We start from the raw sequence: 23,542 nt of genomic DNA, 5'->3' as shown, positions 1-23,542 counted from the left end.
AACCTAATTATTTCACTTAATGGTTTATGATTCACAATATGTAGACAATGGGCCATTTACAACAGTTTAAAGTAGGCTACAAGGTGTAAAATGTAAAATGAAAAGTTCAATGACAGTGCAACCCCTACGAAACCACGGCAATGCAGTTTGTAAAAAATTTTGACTTTGTAAACAATTTTGACATATTTTGACCTAACACTAAAAATTTGACCAAATTTTGACTTTTTTTGACAAGTCAAAAAATAATTGCCCTACTTATGACCCATGTTTAGTCATGCATTCAAGACAATAAAAAAAACAAAGCTGAAACCCCTTACCAAAAAAATGGACTAGAAACTTCACAATACAAGCATTTAGCAACTTTCTACGGTGGGGTCAAATTTGACCCCCAATTGTAGTTTAGGGTACATTTTTTAAACTTATAAAAAAGCACACAAGAAAGTTAGATCAAAAGATATTCTTATTTTCCTTAAAACATGTTAATTGAAAAATTCTTAGGGTTGCTGCTCAAAATTTTAAGAATCTAGAATGTTATCACTAAAATTATTCTCTTGGTGTCAGACTTTACCCCAATAACCGTTAGAGGGTTAAATGCTCATTTAATAGTAGTCGTATATCAGAACACCACCTAATTAATTGCTGGGTAAGTTCTAAATGGTATTCGAAAGCAATATTTCGTTTGTCATAACATTTTTTATCCACAATCGGCAGTTCAACCGGACTTTGGTCCTCTCAACACGTAACTAGTTTACCACATTAAACCGCTTAGTTTAATTATTCTGCATTATTATTTCGACTTATCAAGTTTGACGAAAAACGCTTGACCTACCATGTATTTTTAAACAGTTTTCTGTAAAAATGAAAATATCACTTATACAATTTATAATTTAAATACCGGCACACACAACTGAGACATTACATGAATGTTTTGAGTTAATAATAATAATTAAAGAAAGCAGAGATTATGGAGTTTGAAGCCTGTCAGGATCCACGCGACTTATAGTGGACATTGATGGAAAATTGTCCATTACAAATATTCCTTTTTGTTCCAATTCAACTGCAAGTTCATCGACAAAACCAAACCAGTATATGACCAAACCGGGTCCAAACCTAAATTATTTTTAAGCAGGTTTCAATGATATTCAATAAAACAGTTTCCCGTGTTGTTAATATCTAGATTCTTGATAAAAAAGCAGTATATTGCCACCAAAATACCTATTCCAGTAGCTGTAATACTGATCATTCAAATATTGTTTATGTGTCTCTGGTGTTCCAAATGATGCCTTGCTCTCAATCCAACACACTACTTTATTGTTCACAGCAATAGGGATTTGCAATTTAATATCAGGAGTTTTATCATACCCGATACTCCTTAGTTCAGTTTCATCCTATAATGAAAACATAATAGTCTAATTAATTTCCAAATTCAAACTAAAAACATATAAAGACTTGGTCAATTATATAAATTAAATATAAATTCAATTAGTACAATATTAACACTAGCCAAAAATAACATCATTGTCATCAAAACTTGGGGAATTGAAAGATTTTCTACATAGAAGGTTAAATCTTAGTGATGTATGAATTGTAGTTCAATATATTTAATAACAATAAATATCTTTGAAATCAGATGTAGTCAGATAATCAGGATTCATGCAACTTATTAGAAGAGTGTAGGATAAATACACATTTTGTTGAGTTACTTCTAACCACAAGAATTAACATTCCCTTTTTGATTTGGTTAACGTGGTTTGTCAAAAAAAGAATTACTAACTCTGAAAGTATATCAAACACACCTGGTATGGTATCTTTAACGCTTTAACACAGTTTACAAGTTTTTCTTCGTATTCCAGACCAACCATATGCCTTATGCAGTCAGTTACAGGGCCATAGCCAATATCATGAACAATACATTGTCGAACATTTCGACTCAACTGAGGATCTGGAATCGCGTAAGGATTTTTCATCATCCTTGAAAGTTCTGTAGAAATCACTATTATAAGAAATTGAAAAACTTTCACAAAAAACAGAGACGGATTAGAAAGCTAATTGTTAAGTATATAAATATAAAACATTAGGTGTATGTAAGATATTCTCAGTCAGTAACTTTGCAGCAAACACACTAAGAACTATATCAGCGGTTCTTAAACTTTTTTGAGCGCGACCCAAATCTGAGTTTCATGATCACCTCACGACCCAAACCTATGTCGCGACCCATTTTAATGTCCTATAGACCTATATTATATTATATTAACCTATGTCGCGACCCACCTATGTCACTATGTCGCGACCCATTTTCTGACCCTCCGCGACCCATGTTTGGGTCGCGACCCATACTTTAAGAACCCCTGAACTATATGATATTGGTCATAGAGCCATGCAACATTTTTTACATGTGTCAAACTTAGTATATTAAGCAAGCTATGTCCAGTAAATTTTGAAAATTATTTAACACATGGCAATGGATGCTAAATCATAACCAAAGGCACTAACCAGTTTTCACATTCAAACTTTCATGTGAGCACTCATATGATTTTTGTGTTAGATACTTTTTCAGAACCAGTCGAGCCATGAGAGCTGGAGGCAGGTCAACTTCTACAGATAAGTCAAGTAGAACAGACTGAGCTGTATCTAGAAGTTAGCATAAATGTAACTTGTTCGAAATGGAAAACTAAAAAAAACTTCACAAATAAAACGCATTATCGCTAATGCAAACCTTGCATTGTAATCCTTTGTAAATACTGATTGTAATACAAGTCAACATATTCATCTTTAGTTTTCTCCTGTAACAGTAAAGCGACACTATTTATTGCAGTTACATGCTGTACTCTATTTAAAAATAATTAATCAGCCAGTTGAAATATTTTGCAGATTGTTAATAATTGTTCACTTATCAGTATTGAGTAGCTAGTGTTGAAATACTTTTTAAGTATATACCACGAGATTGCCAAAAGCAACGAAACTGCAAGTAGATACATAATTCCATTAAGGTCTACTAGTTTCGGACAAGCTAACGTCCTTCGTCAGAACGAATGTTTGAATAAAAGGATAAAAACAAATTGTAACGATATACAAAGGTTTGGTTCAAAAGTAGTTGGCATAAACAGATAAAAATAGTATTTAAAGATTGCCTGACGAATAAGGTATGTAACAAAAATAAAACACTGGTGCAAAATAAACCTTAAGTGTGTATGTTTGCTTTTAGCAACCTCGTGATATTATCAGTATTGCAATTAAACACTTACAAAAATTGTTTTCTTTGTGTGCTGTTGATGAGCAATCAAACATATGCTTAGAAGAGTATCAGTTCCAAAACACAAACCAAATTTTTCTTGAACAATGTTGAAAGTGTCATTAAGTGAAGAAGGTAGGCTTGCAATAAGCTTCACAATCATGTTGTATTTATACTGCTTCATAACAAACTAGGTGTCTAAACCTCTTAGATATAATGTTTTCAGTTTAAATCATAAAACTATGCTTTAACAGCAGGTGGGCTCATTTGGCTTTGAAGTTTGCCCAATTTTTCACGGTGTTTTTCTTGCTCCTTTTCCAAATCTGCAATTGATGTTTCCTGTCGTTTAACCTCAGCAGATATGTATTCAATTCTTTTTGAAACTGTACTTTTTGCTTCACTTAGATCTTGCTTGACTAGTACAGGTCCAGTAAGCTTGTAGATATTAGCACCTTCCTACAAACAAATACAAAGTATACTGGTATGCATACATACAAATAAACAAAATATAACTTTCACAATTATCAATGAGTACCAGAAATAATGCAACATACTTCCAAGATTTCAAGTTCTTCTTTCACTACTTTGTTTTCAGTTAACTGAGCTTCAAGTTTTTGACGAGTTTCAACACACTTTTGAATATCCTTTTGAGCTTTTTGAAATTCGTCCAGTTCTTTTTGTAATTCAAGTTTTACTTGCTTGTTTACATTAGCCATAATGTTTAAGCATTCCACCAGATTTATTCAAGACAAGAATTGTACAATCTGTAAATAATAACATAAATCAGAAAAGGCTGTTGAAATTGATATCAGAAGTAAACATTGAATAACTTAGGTCAAGCTCCGATATTTCTTTATGGTAGTACCAAAGTGTTACAACTCATACATAGGAAGACCATAACCAATACAGTAGAGAAGACATTGAATAAGACGTTTCAATCAACACTAAAACAACCTGTTGTTTTCAGTAGACGAACACATATGACTCTTTGTCTAAGCTAATTTTTTCGTGTGAATATATCTATTAAAAGTCTTTCTGCGCCTTTATCAATTATTTGTGTTGAGAGAATACATACGACAATCCAGGTTTGAATCAAGATCACTTATATGCATGTCAAATAGTTGATATTGATCATCAAATAGATTGCATCACAGTCCATGATGTTTGCCAAAAAAATTAAAACAGGCAAACACTGTATCTGAGAGGTAGTAAAAATACTACTCTGATGTAAGCTCTGCCAATTTGGTCTTGCTTTAAGTGATATTTTAAGCAAAAATGTATTGCTCGAAATTGAATACCATAGGAAGTACATTTATAAAAATGACTACCCCTAAAATTTAAGTAAGGCCATCTACCTCATTTAACCTATTGCCAAAGTTAATCTGAACAATTTCTAGTAAGCTGGAATCTAGACTTTTTAAACCATTAATTATACTTTGAAAATGTCATTGTTCACTCAATTTAATTGTGAAGTTAATTTTTTCTACCTCATTTTATCTTCCAAGCACATATTTGTAATGTTTATTTGTGTAACAGTAAGCACTATACAACCTTTTTATGTACTCGCCTTTGCTGTTTTATCAACAGCCACAACTACAACACAACAATTTGCTGAAGATCGGCATAATAAACAGAAGTTGGATCTGGTTTTGAGAGATTATGCCAGAACTATCATATGTTATTTGACATAAAGTCAATTTTTAAGGATTGAATCAATATCTTCCTTGAATGAATTCTTCCCATAATTTATACATAAAGCCCATTCCGTACACCCTCTTGCTGCATGCGCACTACGTATGCAGCATACATTCTCTGAACCCAACCATCCTCCTATTCCAGTATTCTATAAATAATGTCACGAAGACTATAAATATATAAATAAAAGCCAATTTTGTACAGGACAAACTTAAATTCAAAAGTTAGTACCAGGTTATGTGAGAACTACCAGTCAAGTTTACCCTTCACATTAATGAAAGTGCATATTTTTCCCCAATAAAATATAACCAGAGGATATAGCAGGGTTGTTACCAAGTAACGTTTTTCTGGCTCAAGTCAAGGCCTTTAACTTAAAAACTATGCGTAAGTCCTACTATTCGTTGCATTAAATTGGTCAATGTTATGTCAGTCACAACTTAGCCTGGTTGTGCCTTTTTGGAAAAATATTTACTTCCGTTACCGAAAGTTGTCATTGTCGACACAATGTGACTGAGTCATTTATGACCATTTACGAGTCATTACAACACTGGACTTGTCATTGCTGACTACCATTGTTGCTGCAGAAACTTTATGATACTATGGAACATACCGTACATTTATTACCAATTTGGTTTTTAGATGGCCAGAGCCCAGACTGTTAACTTTGCAAAGTCACAAAAGGTGTGCGAAACCGCTGGGTAGTTTTGAAAACTTGCCCTCCTACTGACCAAATAAAAATCCTGTGTGTGACTGCTTTATTCAGTAATATATTGAAAACAGCACATACCGAACGCGTATTATTTGATAAAAATCTTCAGTAAATATTAGTGAACTTTGTTATACTAGCCCAGACTTTCTTAACCTAGAGCAACAAGCAGATGCCTCACTAGTAAGCTATAGTGTGGTAGTGAAGGAAGACGAGGCGAAACGAGACAGAAGTTACTCATTTTTGTGCTTGCTGTGCAAGATTAGCAAAGGCTACTGCAAATACAGTAGTAAAGTGAAGTCTTTTGCAATCAACAATTTATTATGCATATTTTATTGATGAGCAGGGGGCCACGGGTTTTAAGGGTCAAGAACCATGACAGGTTGAGAACCACTGAACTAATCTATATACTCCTTAAGCACAACAGGACAAGTGCGCACAAAAGATATCACATACTCAAAACAAAGTTAGCGGTCTGGACTCGTGGCATACCAGCACAACTTTGTGAAAAACCATGCAAGCCTAGCATTGCGCAAGACATGTGCACATAAGCATTGTCGTAATACAGCCTAGCAACATTGTCACATAATGACAAAATAAGCCAAGGCATATGCGAGTCAAGATGACCAAATTTTATGTTCTGTTAACCACAGACATCTTTAAATATTGTAAATCCCGAGTTATTTGACAAAATACCTTGTATCAGTGTAAGCAGTTAAGTGAAGAATTAAACCGTTTTAAATAGGTTTGATCTACCAAGCTACCTTGCACGTCTAAACAGGCCTACCCTAAATTATAGGCTGTACATGAGAAAAAGGCAAAATACTAATACCAAGCTTTTATTAATGGCATTTTACAATTGCAGCACATTCATGCAAGGTATTTATAGCTTCTTCAGGTGTTCAGCGAGAACATCATGCGCCTGACCCTCTTTGCCGTAGTCACGAACAACGACGCAGCTACAACCAACAACTTTCCTTGGTTTACCCTCCTGATCAATTTTACAAAGGCCGGCCCATTCTCCGAGCTTTTTGTTGTCATCAACTTTTATTATGCTGATCTGATGCTCATTGCAAAGAGCCTCTATCAGTTTCACATAACTAGGTTCATCGCAGTTGTTTGCAAGAACGCAAAGATGGGCTTGCCGTTTATCTAAAGCGCGAGCAGCCTCATTGAGCCCACGGGCAAGGCCATCATAGATAACTGCCGTTTTCAGAACTTCCTGAAGTGCTGTGTTTATGTCCATTGGTCCACTACTTTCAATTCGAGCTGGAACTTCATCTCCTTCGACGTCAGACATGATTAAAATTGAAACTGACAAGCGAAGTCCTCGATTCGTCCCGATAGCCCAAAGTCTAGTTAGAAAAGAACGTGTGAAACTCTGCTTTGCTGTGACTTCAAACTCAAAATGTGAATTGCTGGTATCCGACAAACGATTATGTTTATATGATTTTTATTTTTAAGAGACAAAAAATTGTTAAAAATAACTAAAGTAAAATTATTCCTCCATTTTTTCTTCCATTAAGCTGAACTCTGGGTTTAATGTGCCAAGGCCCAAGGATTGTTTTATGCTTGTGATAAGTCTACATATAATATGAGCATGATTAGTTTTGAGAACTTTTTTGCAATTAAGGGCTTAAACCAGGGTTGTCCAAACTGCTTCCCAGCACCTGTTTATTATTGGTCCGCAGCCATCATCGAGCTCACACGTAACTTCGTACCAAAGATAAAGAAATACGAAACAAACGTTGGAAATTTAAGTCTAAAAAATTTTATTTCAATATGGTTTACATAAAACTGTTAACTTCAAACTATTCAGGTCCAATTTATTTTTCGAAGCATTTACTAGTAATTATTAACTTGCATTCGTTAATGGTAAGGTAACCTAAGCTACGGTATGTTATTGAGTAGATTTTGCGTAAAAATTTTAAAATTATGTATCACAAGAACTTTACAATGCTATAATGTCTTATGGTCCCACCTTGTAACGAGGCCCTGTAGTGCCTGTACACTGCAGTTAAGTGCTGTTATGTATTACATCAAACATGTCAGAACCAAAGGAACTTTTCAAATCCACGTACATAAAGCAAAAATCTTCATTGTTATATAATTCAAAATCAAAATATTATAAGAATCAGAATGACTGACAAGCATTCATGTGACGTCTTCGCATTGCATGCTCCCACGAAGAACGTTGAAATATTGCCATCCTTTATCAGCCCATTTTGGATTTCATTTCATTAGTTCTTCTATGGCTATTTATTTTATATAGCGCTGGGCGGCGTAAACTTTGCCTTTGGGGTACCCGTTAGAGTTGTAGGGGCAAGCGAGTCACTACAGTTGTGTGACTTTTTATTACTTTGGACGATATTTTTCTGTGCCTATTATTTAACATTTTCAATTAGAAAATGAATTTTGCCGTCAATGCCTTTGTTCATGATCTTTACGATATTTGGTGCGTTGTAGGCAAGCAGCGATCTTCACATATAGTGAGTGGCCCGAACACTGGTTAACTTTTTAGCAAATGGCCCTCAGTGAAAAAAGTTTGGACAACCCTGGCTTAAACAACTCAGATTACTTTTTCTAATGGCATCCAGGCTCCCGTATAATGTAATTGACTAAGTAGAGGCCTACTGACATTAATGAACTTTTGTCTTCTATAATTCAATGAAGCAATTTGGCAGCTTTTGAAACAAAAGAAGATTTTATTACGACAAAAGAAAAATGTTATAAAGCAATCGCCAACCTGGTAACCTAATAATTATGCAGAATTAAATATGGCTTATAGTTTCTACAAAAAAGGCATACTATTATGTTCGCAATAACTTGCTTTCCGTTTACCTCTCGGTTTTGGTAAAATAGGGAGTTTTCGAAATTTTGGAAAAGTTGTGTTAAGTTTATGCTTTTCGATTTCGTACGAAGGAAAATAGAAGAATTAAGTCAATGGTTGCAGAATGCTAATATATTCTTGTGGTGTTTAGTGCCACACAGTCATGCCACATGGCACACTCCCTTTAAAGTTTCTTACTTCTCGGCGCATTCCTTGCATCCAATTATCGCTGGCGAGCTATAAAAATGGTTATTACTGTATATAAACGCACGACACAGGATGTCTTACGTTTTGCTATATTTCGAATAAACATTTTTATAGTTAAGAGGTTTTATCCTACGGGCGATGTTTGTCACGTAGCCTTCAGGGAAGTCAGGTCAAGCGGAGTTTATGGACGCAGTCACGTGATCTACCAAACAAAAATCGCTGTATTAAATTTATAAGTTAATGCTAGTAAGCACGAAGCATAGGTATATGTTCGGGGAGTAAAATTGTTGTCAAATATTAGTTTAAAGCAAGTTTTCTTAACCGAGGTCCAAGAACAGATGCTTCACTTCAGCTATGGTATAGAAGTAGGGAAGACGAGGAAAAGCGGGACACAAGTTTGATCACGTTTTTGTGCTTGCTGTGCAAAATTAGCGACGCGAAGGCTACTGCACACACAGTAGTGAAATAAAAAGTGTTTTGTAATCTACAATCTACATTTTTTATTGATGAGCAGGGGTCATGGAGTTTTAAGGTTACTGTAAGGAGGCCACAAACCATGAAATGCTGAGAAGCACTGGTTCAAAGGATTTGTGACCGTTAAAAAGTTAGAAACCAATGAGCTAGATATTTCAAATTTATAAAACGATAGACCTATACTCTGATTACCGTTATTTTCCACACCGTCATTTTCAGTGCAGTCATTTTCTATCATCTTGTGACGATTGGCGTCAGGCTATTCTGAAATCACGTGAATTCCGCGATTAACTATGACGTCACATTTATGTGACGTTACACGCTGCAAATAGAGCGCGAGGAGCAGTTGGAATAACTCGGAGGAAAACCGATTTGTTTCCCTTACCAGTTTTTGTGTGCATTCAAATGCTAATCAATCTATGCATGTGAAACAGCCATTAAACAAAAATTTTTTTTATTATGTAGTGTTCTGGTGTCCAGTACCGACATTATCCTAAATTAATTGGGAAGAACACGACTTCGTAACTTAAGATTTGAAGTCAGGTTTTCTTAGCCAGGCTGCGTAGCTCTGCTAACTTAACGTTAGTGTGCAAACAGCCTATTCATATAACCAGAAATCCCACATTGAAGACCCCAGAAACCCCATCATCACAAATGTCTATTTCTGCATTCGTTGTGGGCTATTGATTTCGGTACAACATTATGGTATTGCAAAATTATTAGCCGTTTCTCATCCCTCCCGATATTAAAGTGACATTAAATCAAAAAGTAGTTAGAAATTTGAATGCGGTTTTACCTCTATGGGTCAGCTGTCACTCATAAATAGATGCACTGTTACATAAAACGATGGTAAAATATATATTAATAACCAGAGGTGGGCAGTTCGTAGGCTACTTGGAAAAGTACCATTGGTAACGGTAGCCTAATTCGCAAAAAAATGTGCTGACGGTATAAACAGCTATAGCTAGGGTAAAATTTTTACGGAGGCAATTATGTGAAGTACGCCCTTCGTTAAGAATATTGTTAATTTTAGTTTAGCACAAAAAATGTTTTGTGCCTGAATTCCAGAAAATTTACAAAGGCGCACGTACCTACATTCTGTACTCTTTAAAAAATGTAGTTTGGTACTTAGTCGGGGTAGGCCACTCTGTGCCGGTACTTTTTTGCATAGCAGATCCTGCTGCAAGGGCAATTTTTGGCCTTAATATGAACCCGCCACAGGTTAAAACATACGTTACATCACTCCTTGCGATTTCATTGGACATAAATGAGCTTAGTGCCCATGCTGTAGTTGTTATTTAGCAACTATAACTAATTACTTTTGAGCATGTTTTAAGCCTTTGTCACTTTCTTCTGTTCATTGGCGCGTCCTAGTAGCAACCGGCTTGATTTTTTCGTCCCCATCGCACTTTTTACGAAAAATAAAATGATTGATTTGTACATTAAAAAAGAAAAGCGAGCGTTAAATTGGCATTAAGATTTAATGAGCATTTGAATAACATTAGTTTCAAAAACCTTAAAAAATCACTTTACCAAGTACCGATTAAAACATCTTGAAAAATGTAATTCAGTAGTTTTTTCCAAAAGTACCGCAGTAGCCTACTGCCCACCTCTGTCAATAACCCCTGCCGCTAAAATACGTTCTTTCCCGAAAAGTGTACAGACTAGCTTCGCGGGGCTCTTGGCAACGTTTGAGATCCATTGCACTGACACATATCATGGATATAAAAAATGACGATGTTTACTACTCTCACTGATATAGAAAACCTTTGTTTGCTATTTGATACGTATGACATTTTTGTAATAGTAGATGCAAGACTAGGCCTATAGGTAGCCTGTACAGGGTACGTCACTATCGCAAATGTAGTCGACAGGGTGTCCTGGCAGCATTCGAGAATTAGCATCGTTGGAAACTTAACTTTCCGCTTTATTGGCCCCTTTTCAACGTCCAGTAGCTGTGATAAATATTTTTCGAATAGTAGACAGAAGACAATACAATATGCATGAAATGTAAGAATTTAAGACTGACAACAGTATCCCATTCAACAAGTGATTATGTACCTGTCCGCAATGGCACCACTACCTTACATAGCCGCTGTCTTGGATGACGGCAGTTGCACTCGGAAGGTAAAAAAACGCACAAAAGGTGTGCTTAACTGATGGACATGTTTGAGACATTGTTAAAAACCACACAAAAACAATCTATGATCATTACAAAATTACTGGCAGAAATGCTTCGCAATAAATGACATTGAAAATGGCAGTTGAAAGTCTAGGAGGGCTAATCGTCGTTCTTCATTCCTCCAAATACCTCATCAGGAATCACTTTCTTTTGAATAATGTCAGACCCTTAAAACAGAAAATAACACCAGTATATGAAAACGAGCATGGTGATTGCAAAGAATGCTTACCGGACATCTTAAAAAATATAACTACTTTAGGTTACTAATAACCAAGTGGAAGGGGTATTTCTTATGTAATTAACGAAAATGCATAGATTGTACCAGTCACGTTGCTTTCATCATCACTTTCTTCATCATCAATTTCAATTTCGTCAGGATTTTGGTGCACATTGATGTCGGATGCTGTTTCATTGTTTTTGTCACTCCTTTAAAAAAATTCTATTAGTAGGCAGTGTTTTAAAAAATAGTTAGTAATTGGTGTAAGCACCAAGCAGCCTAAGTAGGTACAACTGGTACATACACCATACATAACCAGAGTTATTCCAAGGTAAATTTTGCAAAATACCTAACAAACAAAATGCTCTGCTTTGGTTTCTTTTCTTCCATTTGAGAACGGGCAGCAGCCTGACTGGCTTTCTGTTCCAGAAGTTGCATACCATCATTTTCGTTTCCAGGAGCCAAATCCGAAGTAGTACCTTTAACATGAACAAAAAAATTACTTTGGCAATTGCTGTAGCCTTGCACACTTGCACTACTAAACCATATTTGAATGGAATTATTGGGTTATCGGTCGATTCAATTCACAACAGATTAACCCCGGGACGATTAAACCCAGAATCACTAAATCCATGGCGACCCAACTAACATTTGTGAGTTGAATTGAACGAACACTGAATTATTGCATTCATGTGATGAACTAATATGCTGCCGGTGAAAGCAGTATTTCAGCTCGAAGCCTTAGGTTTTATAAAACTCAGGTTTAGGTAAAACTCAGATTTTCAACAAAAAGTGCATGAATCAAATAACAAACTGTAATTTTTTTTACAACTGCAAGCAACAGGATTGTAAGTTAGATATTTTACTTTACGTATGATAACTACGGTTGTCAGCGATACCTGTTAGATTGCCTGATGCAGACAACATCTGTGCTGACATGAAGTTAACCTGAAAATCACAAACCATTTATGTGCTGTACTTAAAAGGATGAAATTGAAATTAAGAGTGTAAGTGGGAGTAATAGTTGTATTATTAACCCACAACAAAAGAAAGATAAACACAGCACAGTGTCTTTATACCTGTGTGTTGTAAGTAGCCTGTACACTACGTTTAATGCGAAGCATCTCACGCACGGTGTCCTCATTGCCATGTTTAACCTCAAAGTCCTTCCAGGCATCCCAGAAACTGGCTGTGGTCTAAATAATAGTAACAAACGTTTAAATATTTATGACGTGTAACAAAGTGTGTAAAATAGAAAAACACTTGCCCTTGGATCACACATCTGAGAGCAGTGACCATAGACGGCACGCGCCCTATCAATTTCACCAAGTTTCCTTTCCAAATCAGCAAATCGCTGGCAAAAATCTCGTGCATGGTCATCAGGTAATAACTCAATTGCTTTCTAAAAAACAACAACGTTATCACAATCATTCTTTGATTAAGGTAAATTGAATGTGATGGATGGGTTGGTTAGTAGTAAAAAGCTTTTCCACAAACAGCGAACATGTAAGTTAAAACATACTTCATATATTGGTCGAGTATGGGTAACTCCATATAGTTCAGCTGCTCTTCTGATGTAGATGTTAAACATTTCGTGTCTAATTAAACAAAAGTTAATAATCTTATTTAAAAAGCATAATAATTGACGCCATCAGGACAGATGTTGTAATAATAGTAATATTGTATTTCAGTAACAACATAAACGATACCGGTATTAACCAATGCAATCATTTGGAACAAAAAATTTGATATGTTTCATTGTTTTTAATTAAAAGTGTTGAATAACTCAAAGTGATATTTCTCAAGACTCAACTAATAACCAGAATAAATTGTAAGAATTACGCAACATGTGTAAATGTGTAGTGTACGTAGTCATACAACCGCTGCCATTATGAGTCAGATGACCAATATCGCACAACACAAGTCACCTCTGTTCTGGAAGCACCGCTTTTGTTGCTCGGTCATATACAGCCATCGCATGTCGTGAAAGGCCATGTTCTTCCTCAAGTTTTGCATAAAGAAGGTACAGGTCTGCAACAAGTAAACATGCAATAGCGCGGCTCCACAAACCCACATTAATTTCACTCTTGCTACCAACATACTTTTGGCAAATTTTACAGGACATGCTTCTAGTGCTTGCTCAAATAAATCTCTTGCTCTTTCAAGTTTCTTTCCACCATAACGGTTGATGAACTTTGTAAGGTAAGTATTCCAAACGTCATATACATTTGGCCATTTGAACATTGCGACTCCACGCTCATAAGCCTGCAGAAGCATCAATTTAACAAAAAATATGAGAGAATTTTTTGACCTAAAAACTGAATATTTATTCGCAAAATGGTAAAATTTTACTTCGAAAAGGGCACCAAAAATCCAACTTTCTTTCATTAAAAAGTTTGAATGCGTTTATCAAAACTGTTACATCATTTTTCCATAGATGAAAACTTAGCATGGCCAAATAATGATGAACTATTTAGCATTACAGTATGTGGCCTGAAAATGCTTTTCTTTGGCCGCTACCATTGTTAAAAGAAAACACTTTTGGCATAAACAGAAATTTAGTCCATCAATAATTGAGATGTCCTGACTGGAACATGTACCTGAATATTGGCTATTTTTCTATTCTCACAAATCTAAACTTTGTAAGCAGGTTAGTGTAAAATCCTTCATTTTGTAAAATAAAGATGAAGAAATATTTGCAATTGTTTTTGTAACATTATGTGTACAGAAAACGATTAATTTCCATTATTCTATAAATCATAATCTCACAATCTAAATTGTTTCATCCCTAAACAAAAACTATGTGTTGGAATTTTAACAAACCTTGAATGCATCTTCAAAGTAATTATTTTCTTCAAGAAACATTCCATAATTGATAATAATTTGAGGCGTGCAAATTCGCAAGTCTAATATTCGATCATAAACAGCTTTACAAGTCTAAAAACATGGAACTTTGATTACATGTTTTTTAAGTAAAAGTTACAAAATACTTACCCTGTGACTGGAAAATGCATTTAAAATAAGTGCACTAAAGACGTCAACTACTTTTCCACTTAAAACTAAAAAATGTTTTGAGTTACCAATTAGGAGGGGACATGTTGAATGACTAGAAGATTATTTTTCAGTTATACAAAAATGTATATTGTATAATCACATCACCTTTAGTGTACCAAAGCTCTCTTCGAGATCTGCATACATTGACCATAATTTCAAAGATCGATATACCCGATTTTGTACAGGCTCAGTGTTGTCGAAGTAACCTGCTCTCTTAGTTGGTAACGCAGTGGCACGTTTTAATAAATTTATTGCAGCATCAAAATTTTCATGCCTAAAATAATGAAAACTTACACAAAGTGTGCTGCTTACATATCACAAAAGACAAGGTACTAGTAAATTGTCATAAAAGAATGAAAAAGAAAAGAAAGTTGTCATAAAGGACAGAAAGAAAATACAAAAAAAACCTATTTAATTTATGACAGTTTAAATGCAAATTTGCACCTTATTTCCATTTCTGCAAATTCACACCACACTGAGGCCAAATCATCGACAGCTTTGTATTGAACCAAGGTTGCTTTATTAAATATTGTTCGCGCCTAAATTATAACAACATTAGTTTAAGTTTGTAGAATCCTAGAAGACATTTCCACTTTCATTCACTGTATAGATTTCCGTTTAAAAAAACTTACATCATCAATCTGGTCATTTTCTTCATAAAATTTTGCAAATGAAACCCATATATTGTGAGGTTTGCCAACTGCTTTGAGGATGTCAACAGTTTGAATGGCTTCAGTGTAAGTATTAATGACTTCTCTGGGTTGTTCTAAAATGTGAAAATTAATAAAAGATAATGCCCCTTCAATGCAGACACAATAAATTATAACCAGCATAAAGAAATACCAACGAGTGCATAACAATATACCTTTGTAGAGCTCCACCCGTTTCAGCCATTCGTGCACATTGTGTGGGTTTTGCCGCAGTAAAACACTGTTGAGCAACAATGGTCTTCGATCCATGAGGTGCTCAAAGCGAGCAAGTCTAAGTTCAATATCAACGTCATCTAAAAAAATTCTAAAATTAGACAACAGTTTCTTACAATCTAATATAAGCGGGAAATACAACAGCAGTAATAGATAATACAACACTAAAGCTTGCCATCTTTATTGTGCTCTGCTGACTCATCACTCATTTGTTCCATTTTAGTTGTTATAACTGACTCCTCAAATTGTGCATAAGCATCAAATATATGGGTAAAATCCCTGACAGTTGTAACAGTTTCGATCGCCTCCTCATATATGTCACGTGCCTGTATTGCAAACATGCAGAGGCAAAACACAAATCTATATTATTGTTATGCTGATGTGAATACAGTACATTCATTGTTTGCATTGTTCTTACCCTTTCGAACAAACCACTTCTTGTATAATAATCTGCCAATGAACACCACAATTGACCAAGTTGGTCAGTGAAGCGTTTCAATCCACCACGTATGATGGCTTCAACATCCAATGAATGAACTTTATCTGGATTCTTTGAGGTTAACGAGCACAGCTGATGCCATAATGCGTGATTTGAAAGCTTTTTCTTGAAAAAATTATGAACTTTACCTCAGTACTGCATTAAACATTATTATTTCTTTGTAAAGATTCCATTCAAGATAGAGCTTCCATTCAACTATAGCTAAAGATGTTTTACTGACAAACAAAGTGGTACTTCACATATTTCCCATAAAATTTTGGCACGTGCAATATACTGTAGATGATATGGATAATTGGATATGCCCTACTTTTGACATAAACTTGTCATCATTCACTATATTGGCTAAGTTTTGACAAGCTTCATCCAAGCGATCAATTGAAATTAGGTAGTCAATGAAATCTTCTGCCTCTTCAGGAAGTAGCTAGATGAAGCAAGCAGAACATTTGACCATCGTTAATGTTATAAAATTGCTATGATATTACAAAAGCTTAAATTAGCTTTAAGGTATAAAATAGTTCCTTAAATACATGTGTAAGATAATGCAAAAATTATGTAAATCTATACCAAACATAGCATTTACTTTTAACATTCGTCTATACACTCTAATCGCTGTTTCATGGATTGGGTATTTTTTCACAAAAGCTATGTACAGGGGCCATATTCGATGATGCTGTGTTATGGGAAGTGCTCGCAGAGCCCTGTCAAAAGTTCGACGTGTGCGTGTTATCTTTTTCTGATCAACAAGAAGTTTGCAATAATCAATCCATATCCTGGGCATCTGTAACAAAATTATGGGGTACAAAATACAAAGGTACAACAATTTCAACTCATGCATTATTTGTTATTTATATTTTCATAAATAAACAGGCATCCAATTTAACAAACTTACTTCATACAAATCATTTTAAGTTAATGATGTAACGGTACAAAATCACTGAATATTGAAATCGATTTATGTAGCCTTGCATTCAGCTACCTAAATAGTAGGAATTAAAAGCTTCAAAAAGTACTGTGCAGTTGGATCTTGTATTTTTTTTATAAGTCTGGTATCATACATCAGACAAATCTGGCAGATTTTTCAAAATGAATACTAACTTACTATCAGCTTAGTACATTTTGCACAAAACATGCAGCCAATAAGGAATATCATCTTTCAGCATAAGACCTCAAAGACTAGTGTGTCATTTGATGATCCCAGAAGTGTGGAACATTTTTTGATTGTGCTTTACACACACATCTGCATTCTTTACAAAACAAGTGAAGATTTTGCTATACATCAAAGTGTGTTCATGTTCATGTGTGGAACATACTGCTTGACATGGATTTTCGAGTAAAAAAAGTGAAAAAATTGCATAAAAGTAATGGCGAATTAATCCCGATATACAAGCATGATTCACTTGTTGCTATTTCCTTGTCGCTTTAAATGTACAGATCATGAACTGTTCCTTAAAATATATTGTTGAAGCGTAAATTTGGTAGAGGAGTTGCAAGTAGGGATTAAAGGTCGATTGTTATCTCACATTTCGGTCCTACACACTGCCTTAATCGTCGTGAATTAAACCATGTCAATTTGACAAAGTTCTGTTATCTTGCATGAGCAAGAATAACTTTGTGAGCCTATTGTAAAAGCAAAACAAAAGCACTGCTGGAGCTTAAATTTTTTATTATTCTAGAATAAGATTCAAAATTATGGATTTGGAACTAACTGTTCCAGAATAATAATCAAATAAGACGTGTTGTACTTCCCTAGTTACTGCACATGTCTTCATGCCCATAAAATTACCTTCGTTTAGTATCCACAAAATCTTTTCACTGTCAAGCTTTGTTGCAATGATTTAATATTCGTTTGAATGAACAACAAACATCTTAATGACTGAAAATTAAGTGCCTTCCCATGGAGGCATTGTTCATAACAAAGTGATCTTGACTGTTTAAATGTACTGATAAGCAAACAATAGCTTAATATCCTATTTTACCCGCAAAGAAAGGTGGAGATGACTAGCAGAATGATTCAGTTAAATAACTATCATATCTAAAGCAAAAACAGGCAATACTGTAATATAAATTAAAAGCTAAGTTTGTAGTCAGCTAAATGAACATTTTAATTTCGGCTGTTGCCTTCAAAGATCCAACTTGGCAGTTGGGACATAATCCATTATACAATGTACAAATAACATAAGGTTGGACAACTGTCCGAAGCATTTTAAATACTTCAATTCATACTGCAAATATGCCATGTTGTTTATCACATTAGATCTTTTGGTCACTGTTTCCACAAAATGACAATATATAAAAAACAAGGTGAGTTATGAACAAAACGTCTATTTTATCACGTAATAATGCTAGGTTATCAAAAGTGGCTGGATTTAAGAGAATTGGGATTTAAATTTGCTACAAGTGGGTTTTGAAAAAAGTAGCTGAGAGGAAAAGATTGCAAGGAAAAAACTAGTCATAATATTCAAAGTTTGGTCATACTAAATATATCATGTATATTTTTAATGGATAAATTCTTAACTGAACTAAAATGGTCACAAAACGTGGCTAAATATATTACACTTGGTTACAATAAGCGGCGTCAACCGTGTATTTATATGCCATCGAGTATGTTGAAAAAAGCCATATGCTGCCACCCAAAAATTCTTTCACCTAATGGAGCATGTTGAAGTTACACAGCTACACCTTACCTTGTGCATGAAAACCAGAGCTCGCTCATGGGCATTGTTAACATCTTCATAAAGTGGGTTATTAAGGCAAAGACCCTTTAACTGGCTTCGTCGTAAGCGTAGATAATTATACCACAATTTGTAGCTGCCTGGCAATTCTTTAAGAGCTCTTTCGTAAATCATATTGACCTGTAAAACAAACAAAAGTTTTTTTATGAATGGTCCAGACATTCATTACTGACACTGACAAAAAGCGACTGGAGTACTTAATTATATAAAGTTAAAACAGACCTGGTCACATGGACTGACAGTCAATAGGCTATATTGGCTTATTTAATATACATTAGTAATAATTTGGTTAAAACTGGATAGCGGGGCTTAAAACAAAAACATATTTTCTGATATATATAATACTGACCTAAAGTAAACAAATACTGAAAGTACATTGTTACCTGTTTTGCTGGCGCATTTTCCTTATGCTCAACATAGCGAAGCCAACACTTCACTGAATATGTATTTCGAAGGATTTCTTCCTCATATGGCAAATCATCTTCTTCCTAAAAATGAAAAAAATCATTACTAACCCAAATAAAAATCAATAAAAAACATTCATTACTGTAGTGGAATTTAAATAGTTTAATAATTAGACTAAATTTAACGTTTGGCACATAATAACGTATTACAATTTTGTACACAAGATTTGCTGCAAGGCTCAAAATGCTCATGTAGATACTCACAAAGACAAGTTGTTGTTCTGGCATTTTCAGCAGCTTTAAACTAATTAATCATATGCTAAAAAATAACAAATTATGATAAATAGTTTTCGTAAAATATAAATGAAGTTTACCGTAGTTTTAGAGACAAAATATTTTAGATAATACGCACATGAAGAGTCAGATAACAGCCAGAAATAAAAGCATACATAAATGACTAGAAGAGATTGTTACTGTCATAAATAACCTTATAGTGCCTATGTTAGCACAAGAAAAACTTATAAAATCCCAGTACACACATTTCACAATGGAGCACTGGTATACAGAGTTACACATGTTATCTATATCTACTTAATACAATTTAAATGTATATATCTACTAACATAACATAACCTACACTTAACAATATATTGTCTGTAAATCCATTTACTTATTTAAATGAAAATCAACGTTTAGCTCCTGGAACTAAAAAGTTACAAAATGTTTAGGACCTAAAATAAGCTTTTGGTTGCTTCCTTACTTTTAGAAATCATTGCAGAATAAAACCTATTATAATCCAAGCGCAATGTCAATTGGGCAATGTGAGGATTACACTGGTTAGTGCACACACCGTTAAGAACTTGAAAAAATACAAATGTTTTCTTGTTATACGTTTCCCATATTTTGGAGACTTGTGAAAAAACATCTTCTTTGGAAACAAGCAATGAAGAAGTGATCACTACATTACAAAATTTCTGACACAAATCTAGAATTTCTATTAAACTTGTGCAAACTGCACTTGACATAACAAAGCACTGAGATAGCAAAGCATTAAGAAAGTTTTCGTGAGCAGTTATGATAGATTCAAAGTCTTTCATTGTTTCATCTGTTGTGCGTATTTTGTTAATTAAGTTTGTGAAATGTGATTCTAGTACATCAGCTTGAAGATAATACTGCAAATTATCTACAAAAAACTGCATTTCACTTCTACATTTCCACTGTAACCTTTCAAAAGCAGATATTTCATGACTAGGAATAAGCAGGTTATCATTTGCAATGTCAATATCTTGCTGCTTTCTCATTTGGACTGACCAGAGACGCAAAAGTGCTGATTGCACCCTTCTCACTCGAAGCAGAAATTTGAAGAGATGGTCATATTTTTCCAGGATGTTAGGCTTAAAAATTGTATGCAAAGGCCATTTAACTTTAAACGACATACCAAGGTGTGCCCATCCATCATCAACTGTGTTGACATTAATAAATGGACTTGGTTGACTTTTGTCTTGGGAAGTAGATTTTATAGTAAGGTGAAACAACTGAAATGGCATTTCATCTTCAATTTGAACTTTAGCTGCTGATCGAAGAAATGCTTGCTGCACGTCATGTTCTGTCACACGGGATGGAGGGTTTTTCAAAATGGGTGCAGCTTCATCAATAAAAACCAAAAACAATTCACCACGTCCTAGCAAGTAGAAGTCTTTTAACATGTTGAGATAGGATACAAGCTGAGCCTGTTCTATGCACAGAGTCCATAATTCCTTTGCAACTGCGCATCTGATTTTATCCATGCACATTTCAAAATCTTTCACTATGAATTCCTTAGCCAGTTGCAATTTCAAAATATCATTCAAAAATTCACTTTCTCTGTCATGCAAAATTCCAGCCAGCTTGAAGTCGTTATCTTTTGATAAACTCTGAATTTTAGCAAGTCTTGAGTCTTGGTTAACAACATCCCAACAAAAATCTTGCTTGTCTGCTTGAAACAAATGCAATGATGAACCAATGAAGCAAATTACATGAGCTGTAGAAGGTGGAATGTAAGCTGGAAGATATTCAAAAGAAACTTCAAATTCATGCTTTTCAGGTTTAGTAAATCTTTCCATTAGTTTCACACCAGCACCACTGTATTCAGGAAAAGATGGGTTTTGTATGCTTTTTTTGCTTATGAAAAATTCACTGTGCCTGTCAGTCAATAAACCATGCAGCAGCCAACTGCCTAACTGTTTATACATAACAGCATGACAGTGATACATAATTTCTAGAATGCATTCTTTCACAAACATGTTTCCAGATCGACTTTGCATGTGCAAAACGTTAAGAATTTGGCAGCCATGATTCCTTCTTGATTTAATAGTAGCGATAAGATCAGCCAAAGTATCAAACAGCACGTGATATTTGTCTGTTTGACATTGAATATACAGCAACGACAAATGTGGATCTGCTAAAATCTCCTTTTCAATTTCTAGTAAACAATGTTGATAACCAGACAAGACTTTTTGCAAGCCGTGGCAAAAAGCTTTCAAGTAGCAACCTTGACGAAGGCCATCTGCCACAACTGCGCCAGACACAGAATGAGAATATAAAGTTGAGGTGTGTGCCTTCATAAACTTCTGGAAATACATAAATCTTGTTCCCAATATAAGCAAGCGATTCAGGGCAGCTTCTTCATTCGGACTGATGTATGGTAAACCAGCAACTACTTCAAAATTTCCAACTGAAGTTTCTTTGAACACATTTCCTGGATGACCAGAAAGGGCGTATATCAGATCATGCAACATGTTTGTGTATATTTACTAACATTTATACAAGTTTCAGCTCGCACACCTACAGTAAATCACTTTAATGGAAAAAAAGTAAAGGTATTTCAAGTAAAAATGAGCATTTCATAAAATTGTAGTCACGGTGGTACTGTAACCTATCTTTTCCTACTAATAAAGATCTTTGCAATAAAATTAGGTGATGATTTCTCCAAAAGCAATAAATGCCTCGATACTAGCATAATAAATGTACAAAGTTTTAGAGCAATACAGTACCATTGCAGCAAATTTTAAATTTTTACTGTTTCATAGATATAACTTTTAAAACAGTTTATAAATTGGACGTACAGGTTAGCCAAATTTGACTTGTGGTGTGACAGCAATGATAAGCACCATAAACTTTGATATGTGCTGTGCGATACATTTTACATGCATCCATTCAATTGATTGTTCAGTTGATTCAATGGTTATAAGACCGTATAGTATTGCAGTGGTATACCTCTACAACGACTGCACAGAACTGGCGCCGAAAGTGAGTGTGCGCTGCACCTTTAACTTTAAGAGTGAAATATGTGGCACCTTTTGGCAAAACGGAATGCCTAAAGATAAAACGAACAGTGTAGGATGTCTCTCTATATCCCCCCTATAAGGAAATTAAGGCGCACGTCACAAAGTATTTACTTGATGTCCAACTTATAACATATGTCTTTTGTTCGTATATGCATGATCTGGAGGTTTTACGACAATTGCTTTGTTCTTAAAGAATGTATCAGTGGGAATGAAGTTAATCTTTTCCTGTATAATAGATTCGGTTGTCTCTAAAACGACTAGGCTATCTGTTCTCATACATCACGGGTTTTTTTCTTTTTTCTTTGCTTTTGCGTCCGGAAAATACACAAACTCGACAATAGGTGGCATTATTAGTTGTAACTTGCAAAATTGCCGATACGTTTGAAACGAAACCAGTGCACAAAACCAGCTAAAACCGTTAAACAAGATTGATTGTGCCTTGAAAATTGTCTAATATACAAATGGATAAATCGTAGAGTTAATTGCCAAAATATACACGCATTAAAGTAATTTTTTGAAAATGTTTTAAGAAATTAAGTGTTTAGCGTGATTAGTGTGTCCATGACCTTCTGTAAAAACCATAAGAAATGTGCTGTGATCATGGGAGTTAACTTAATTCCACGTGAAACGCTATCTTTGCGTAAAGTGCAGTTTGTTCTTTTTGCCTTTCTCTTTTAACTCCTTGGCAAGTAAAAGAAGAATTCAACATAGTCAAAAATAGTCCTGGCGCTTGCAGTTAGCACACTTATAACTATGTATTTCTGTTCCAAACCAATGGAATAAATTATTTTGTTTAAAGCTGAATCTAAAGGAATTAATTAATCTTATTTTGTGAAAGCGATGATAAAGCCTATTTTGCGTGGTGTGTGTTTGTTAATCATTTTTCTTAGTTAGAGACATTATTTTATTATCTCAGGTATAGGCATGGGAATGTTTTAATTATGTTGAGCGTGATCAATCATAAACAATAGATGTTCTAATATGCATTAATAGCCTATTTTGGGATGACTGCGTACTTGCATTTTAGGAAATAGCTTTGTACTAATATTTCACAAAAAAAA

General features: G+C 34.7%; 5 protein-coding genes across 5 annotated transcripts; all 5 read right to left on the bottom strand.

Annotated features, from left to right (window-relative positions):
* Nucleotides 1–815: 815 nt before the first annotated feature.
* Nucleotides 816–3,416, bottom strand: LOC143448860 (CDAN1-interacting nuclease 1-like). Its single transcript, XM_076948776.1, has 6 exons — nt 3,246–3,416; nt 2,717–2,783; nt 2,494–2,631; nt 1,797–1,981; nt 1,216–1,388; nt 816–1,110 (listed from the first exon to the last, which is right to left on the bottom strand). The coding sequence occupies exons 1-6, from the start codon at nt 3,414–3,416 to the stop codon at nt 963–965; spliced, it is 882 nt and encodes a 293-aa protein (XP_076804891.1). The 3' UTR covers nt 816–962.
* LOC143448863 (prefoldin subunit 6-like) lies at nt 3,245–4,027 on the bottom strand. The gene is made up of 2 exons (XM_076948779.1): nt 3,787–4,027; nt 3,245–3,688 (listed from the first exon to the last, which is right to left on the bottom strand). Exons 1-2 carry the CDS (start codon nt 3,946–3,948, stop codon nt 3,473–3,475), a joined length of 378 nt encoding a protein of 125 aa, XP_076804894.1. The 5' UTR covers nt 3,949–4,027; the 3' UTR covers nt 3,245–3,472.
* Nucleotides 4,028–6,456: 2,429 nt separating this feature from the next.
* On the bottom strand, nt 6,457–7,005 carry LOC143448861 (small ribosomal subunit protein eS12-like). The gene has a single exon (XM_076948777.1). It carries the CDS (start codon nt 6,931–6,933, stop codon nt 6,517–6,519), a length of 417 nt encoding a protein of 138 aa, XP_076804892.1. The 5' UTR covers nt 6,934–7,005; the 3' UTR covers nt 6,457–6,516.
* Nucleotides 7,006–11,041: 4,036 nt separating this feature from the next.
* LOC143450003 (pre-mRNA-splicing factor SYF1-like) lies at nt 11,042–19,582 on the bottom strand. Its single transcript, XM_076950380.1, has 21 exons — nt 19,420–19,582; nt 19,135–19,239; nt 18,704–18,871; nt 16,600–16,797; nt 16,327–16,440; nt 15,939–16,124; nt 15,696–15,846; nt 15,463–15,600; nt 15,230–15,363; nt 15,042–15,136; nt 14,703–14,871; nt 14,367–14,480; nt 13,646–13,808; nt 13,472–13,574; nt 13,066–13,141; nt 12,811–12,945; nt 12,623–12,739; nt 12,443–12,491; nt 11,893–12,022; nt 11,649–11,752; nt 11,042–11,493 (listed from the first exon to the last, which is right to left on the bottom strand). Exons 1-21 carry the CDS (start codon nt 19,441–19,443, stop codon nt 11,426–11,428), a joined length of 2,541 nt encoding a protein of 846 aa, XP_076806495.1. The 5' UTR covers nt 19,444–19,582; the 3' UTR covers nt 11,042–11,425.
* On the bottom strand, nt 19,475–22,012 carry LOC143450005 (gamma-tubulin complex component 4-like). The gene has a single exon (XM_076950384.1). The coding sequence runs from the start codon at nt 21,930–21,932 to the stop codon at nt 19,887–19,889; it is 2,046 nt and encodes a 681-aa protein (XP_076806499.1). The 5' UTR covers nt 21,933–22,012; the 3' UTR covers nt 19,475–19,886.
* Nucleotides 22,013–23,542: the final 1,530 nt, after the last annotated feature.

Source organism: Clavelina lepadiformis, chromosome 3, assembly GCF_947623445.1.
Source record: "Clavelina lepadiformis chromosome 3, kaClaLepa1.1, whole genome shotgun sequence".
In the NCBI taxonomy this organism is placed as follows: Eukaryota; Metazoa; Chordata; class Ascidiacea; order Aplousobranchia; family Clavelinidae; genus Clavelina; species Clavelina lepadiformis.
Note: the sequence above shows the minus strand (reverse complement) of the source record. Positions and strands in the feature narration are given on the sequence as shown.